General features: G+C 43.7%; 1 protein-coding gene across 4 annotated transcripts in view; it reads right to left on the bottom strand.

Moving 5' to 3' along the window:
* Positions 1-228: 228 nt before the first annotated feature.
* Positions 229-6,000, bottom strand: part of adck1 (aarF domain containing kinase 1) — a 418,902-nt gene continuing 413,130 nt past the window's right edge. For all 4 annotated transcript variants that reach the window (XM_060932941.1, XM_060932943.1, XM_060932940.1 and 1 more), the window contains one exon: positions 229-588. In XM_060932941.1, the coding sequence (XP_060788924.1) occupies positions 420-588 (169 nt within the window). In that variant the 3' untranslated portion in view covers positions 229-419. The remainder of the gene's footprint in view (positions 589-6,000) is intronic.

Below are 6,000 nucleotides of genomic sequence, written 5' to 3'. Positions count from 1 at the left end.
TAATTTCACCTTCAAATTAACTGCTAATCCTAGAGGTTCACATACTTTTGCCACTCACAGATATGTAATATTGGATCATTTTCCTCAATGAATAAATGACCAAGTATAATATTTTTGTCTCATTTGTTTAACTGGGTTCTCTTTATCTACTTTTAGGACTTGTGTGAAAATCTGATGATGTTTTAGGTCATATTTATACAGAAATATAGAAAATTCTAAAGGGTTCACAAACTTTCAAGCACCACTGTATGTAAACTTCTGACCACAACTGTAACTCTGTCACTCTACACAATACATCCAGGTTCTCGTCCTGCCGTGTGGCATGGGTATGTTGTGGATGGAGTGACAGTGAGAGTTCTAAGAGCAAGAAGAAGCAGCGAGGCAGTGCAGTGGTCCGTTTTCAACCCCCTTTAACACCCTCATCGTACGAAGGGTAAACAGCCGAGCATGTAACACATCCACTTCACCAACAATGAGCTCCGAATCCACAACACCACTTCATACAGACTGATCTGACACAGAGAGAGCGCCTCGGACACGCTGATCTGCAGCCTCCTTGTCCTCGAGTCAGTCTTACTCCTCTTATAACTGTGAGAGAGAGAGAGAGAGAGAGAGAGAGAGAGAGAGGTAAAATGAGGAAGGAAAGGACAGATAAGAAGCTCAATAGACATGCAGAGAAAGAAAGGAAAGCAGGAAGGAGAAAGAGAGACAGGAAGAGTGAGAAAAAGAAAGAGAGAGGGGGATAAGTAAGGAAGGAAAGAGAGACAGACAGACATAGAGGAGTGATGGAGGTAAATTGAAGAAAGAGAAAGAAGCACAGAAAGGAGAGAGAGAGAGAGAGAGAGAGAGATTACAACAGATTAAGCAAATTGACTACATTATGGTTTGTGGTCCAAGTGAAGCAAATCAGACAGTCATGCAATATTAACAATATCTGCTCAGCAGTGTGTGTGTGTCTTGGGGGATGGGAGAGAGAGAGAGAGAGAGAGAGAGAGAGAGAGAGAGAGAGAATGTTGAGCTGAAGGACCTCAGGGGGAAAAAACAATGACTTTCCAAAAACTATCACACACTTTCCTACCAAACGGCTTTAAACTGACAAACAACAGAAACATTTATCACGTTACACTTTCTTTTTCCTTCAACAACAAATATGAGAGAATACTGTATTGATGAGCAGATTGAATGCTTAATAAATTAATAAAATTCACCAAAAGCCATTTGATCTATAGATTTTTTTTAACCAATAAAAAGACAAATCATGACACTGAACATGAGAAACAGTGAGTTCGTTGGCCTGCAGTAAATAGTAGCAAGTGTCCCAAACAAAGCCAAGGGTGCCTATACTTTCAGCTACATTAAAACAGACAGCATTTCAAGTGCAAATCTAAAAAAAAAAAAAAAAAAGTACTATAGAAAGCTCTCTCACTGCAAGTTGATGTCAAAGGGATTGTAAAGGGAATGAAATGTGATTGAATCTTGCGCCTAACTGCATGACTTGCGAATTAATTTTAGCCACGCCCATTTTTACAGTCATGTCACACATTGCTAGGTTACTACTTATAGCATTTATAAACCATGTGTAACTCTAATGACAGGGTTTTATATATCATCTCATTATCTCTAGCCACTTTATCCTGTTCTACAGGGTCGCAGGCAAGCTGGAGCCTATCCCAGCTGACTACGGGCGAAAGGCGGGGTACACCCTGGACAAGTCGCCAGGTCATCACAGGGCTGACACATAGACACAGACAACCATCCACACTCACATTCACACCTACGGTCAATTTAGAGTCACCGGTTAACCTAACCTGCATGTCTTTGGACTGTGGGGGAAACCGGAGCACCCGGAGGAAACCCACGTGGACACGGGGAGAACATGCAAACTCCGCACAGAAAGGCCCTCGCCGGCCACGGAGCTCGAACCCGGACCTTCTTGCTGTGAGGCGACAGCGCTAACCACTACACCACCGTGCCACCCATAGTAGCTCTGACACTACATTAGAGTTTAGTTTGAATGTTTGTCAAATGACGTCAACATGTGATGCGTTTGTTATAAACGTCACTTACGATGTTTAAATGTACGGTAATTCAACCTGGAAAGTGACACCATCAAAAATCTAAAAGAAAAAGGCACCTTTTATGACAGCTGACGGACATGCTGGAATAATACTAAGACATTCATGTTTGTTTAGGTCAGTTGTCTTATGAAGGTATAATGTAGGTTTCATGTAGTTCGATGAACGTCAACCAACCAAGGAAAACTCCGCCCCTGAACAACACGAACATGAATCTTTATCATTCACATGAACAACTTTCACTGATACTCAATTTTTACTTTGCTTAATGTTTTCCTACATTACCCACAATGCCGACATGCCGATCATTCATGTTCATTTCTAAATAAATAGAGTGATGCAGTGGCGCTTTAGTCCTTTCATCTGTCTAGCTCTTTCACCTGTTTAATAATATTAATAAATACAAATATAGCACCAAGCAACAAACTAGCATGAGAGTCCCTAAACACATCACAAATATTTGGATACGAACACCTTTCAGAGTGGCGGCACGGTGGTGTAGTGGTTAGCGCTGTCGCCTCACAGCAAGAAGGTCCTGGGTTCGAGCCCCGGGGCCGGCGAGGGCCTTTCTGTGCGGAGTTTGCATGTTCTCCCCGTGTCCGCGTGGGTTTCCTCCGGGTGCTCCGGTTTCCCCCACAGTCCAAAGACATGCAGGTTAGGTTAACTGGTGACTCTAAATTGACCGTAGGTGTGAGTGTGAATGGTTGTCTGTGTCTATGTGTCAGCCCTGTGATGACCTGGCGACTTGTCCAGGGTGTACCCCGCCTTTCGCCCGTAGTCAGCTGGGACAGGCTCCAGCTTGCCTGTGACCCTGTAGAACAGGATAAAGCGGCTAGAGATAATGAGATGAGACCTTTCAGAGTGGATTCAATGAGTGAGAAATCCTTCATGTGTATGATAAAGGAGAGGGAAGTATACGACGGTGCAGGTTTGAAGTGTCACCCAGACTGCATCATCCCTCCGAACTTCATTGAACACGTGATATGATGCAGCGAGGACCAGACTGAGTCCGACTACACCGCCAGAGACCTGACAGGTTTTTATCAGAGCATGCATTCATGCTTACTTCCTGCATGCTTACTGCATACGGACGCGGTTTAGGTTGCTAGTAATCCCTGAGCGCGATTGCATAACTTGCAGTGCCTTGAAAAGAATCATGTTCAATATTTCATACTGGGACACGTAGGATTCAGTAGCACCTCAGGAGCAGCTGCTGAATTATTAAGAGCCTACTGGGAGAAGGCTGCGAGTGTGCGAGTGACAGCTAGTGGAAGCTCAGCGTGCCGACTCTCAGGGATGTGCCCACTTCGTTGCACTGCACAAAATCACGTCAATAAAAAGGTATATCCATCACGTAGAAACGGGATAATCTACACAACAATGATGTGTCAAGAAAAGCTGCATTCTCCATGTTCCTTGTTTTTTTTCTGCACTTCTAGGAATTGTAGGCTATTGATGATATTTTGACAAAGTTGCAGGATTTAAACATTTACAAGACACAATCCAGCTGATATGAAAATGTAAGGTTAGGGACGGGGTGACACGAGGTCGAAATTTTTCTTCTTACAGCTGACTGAGCCAAGCCGACCTGACATGCCAGCCAGGTCCCTATGCTCTGCTGCTACTGGTCGCCTGGCCCCTCCTCCTCTCTGCTCCTACACGGCCCCCTTAAGACTGCTGTCTGTCCTGGCTCCCCGTTGCTGGAATGACCTTCCCATCGAGGTCAGAACTGCCGACTCCCTGGACACCTTCAAGCGCAGACTGAAGACTCACCTCTTCAGGATGCACCTCTCCCCTGTTTCCCTGCCCACTGTGTAATCACGTATCAGTCTTGATCGACCCAGGCTGTGTACTGTCTAGCCTGGGATTAGCCGCTGGAGTTTTATTTTTCTTTACTTCATGGTACTTTGTATGGTTGGTTTGTTTCCTTTGCTGTTTGCAGTTACTTCAACAGAATATTACACGAAGTGTTATTCTGTTCCTTGTTCACTTGGTACGAGAACTTTCTTGTCCAGAAGTTCAGCACTTCTTGTACCTGACTTTTGCACTTCTTGTACATCAGTCTGGATTAGAGCATCTGCTAAATACCATGTAATGTAAGGTAATGTACAGCTGATATCAAATCTGTAAACATTAGTGCTTTGGAGACCAGGAAGTAAAAACTGAACCGCGTGTCAAAATAACCAGAACGTTAAGGGTTAGTAGCTCATCTGGCCTGCCATCAAAACAACCACGATGACCAAATCAAACAGAACTGAAATGTGAGAGAGGACCAACCTCCATGACAAACTGTTTACAACAGGAAAATTAACAAAGGACTAAATTTTGCTCCCCAAGGGAAGACCTAATTACTAATTTGTTAGCAAACAATTGACAATACAACGACCAAGTTCTGTTCAGAAGGTCTAGTTCTTTCAAATAAAACAGTCAGAACTGAAGTTCATTAAGAACTGAGGGAGGAGACATGATTTAACTGAAAATAAACAAAGTTGTAAACAATTTGTTTACAACAAGAAAATCAGCAAACAAATAACCAAGTTTTGTTCCTCAAGGGAAGATCAACCCAAAACATCGATCAGAACTGAAATCGGATGAGAACTGCAGGAGGAGATAAAATTCTAGTGAGAGGCCTTGAAAAGTTGTTAATTTGGCCTAATTATTAACTCGTTAGTGAAAAATTTGACAAAACAACGACTAAGATTTGTGCAGAGTGATGAGTTCTTTCAAACAAAATAATTGGAATGGAAATCCGTCCAGAATTGACAGAGGAGATACGATTTAACTGAATTGTGGGCAACGGACGGACAACGCCACGCCATGGCGACAGCTCGTCAGTCTTACGGCCAGATGAGCTAAAAACTTGAAAAAAGTTTGTTTGTTTGTTTGTTTGCTTTGGGCATTTTTTTTTCTGCATGTTATGTTTCCTTTCCAAATTCATGGTAAAATCTGTTTGGAGGTTGTTCATAAGCGTAAACACTATTACAAGTGACATAAACATATATAAAACTCTCAAAAGGCTTATTCCAACAGTCGTCAGTTGTTACACAGGCTACCTCCATCACTTTTGTTTTCAAGCTGACACAAAACCAACTTTTCCTTTAATTTTTTTTTTAAAGATTTTTTTTGGGCTTTTTTCACCTTTATTGGATAGGACAGTGTAGAGACAGGAAATGAGTGGGAGAGAGAGACGGGGAGGGATCAGGAAATGACCTCGGGCCGGAATCGAACCCGGGTCCCCAGATTATGGTATGGCGCCTTATCCACCTGAGCCACGACGCCCCCAAATTTTCCTTTAATTTGTCACTATTCTACATATGTAAGGCACATACTTTTCCTCACATCATACAATGACTGGGCGGCACGGTGGTGTAGTGGTTAGCGCTGTCACCTCACAGCAAGAAGGTCCTGGGTTCGAGCCCCGGGGCCGGCGAGGGCCTTTCTGTGCGGAGTTTGCATGTTCTCCCCGTGTCCGCGTGGGTTTCCTCCGGGTGCTCCGGTTTCCCCCACAGTCCAAAGACATGCAGGTTAGGTTAACTGGTGACTCTAAATTGACCGTAGGTGTGAGTGTGAATGGTTGTCTGTGTCTATGTGTCAGCCCTGTGATGACCTGGCGACTTGTCCAGGGTGTACCCCGCCTTTCGCCCGTAGTCAGCTGGGATAGGCTCCAGCTTGCCTGCGACCCTGTAGAAGGATAAAGCGGCTAGAGATAATGAGATGAGATGAGAGATACAATGACTCATGGGTTGTCGGTTTTGTTTTTTTCCTGGTGTGAATACAACCTGTTCTGAGGATTTCTTAAATGCTCTAATAAACAGATTTCTATTTTTATGACCAGTCATCATCCACCCAGTGCCGCTGTCTCATATTGAACCACGGAATATCTGCTTACGCTATGAATGATGCATCTCTATGGGAAACTCCTGCT

Source organism: Neoarius graeffei, chromosome 11, assembly GCF_027579695.1.
Source record: "Neoarius graeffei isolate fNeoGra1 chromosome 11, fNeoGra1.pri, whole genome shotgun sequence".
Lineage (NCBI taxonomy): Eukaryota > Metazoa > Chordata > Actinopteri > Siluriformes > Ariidae > Neoarius > Neoarius graeffei.
The sequence above is the reverse complement of the archived record's forward strand: the minus strand, read 5'-3'. Positions and strand labels throughout refer to the sequence as shown.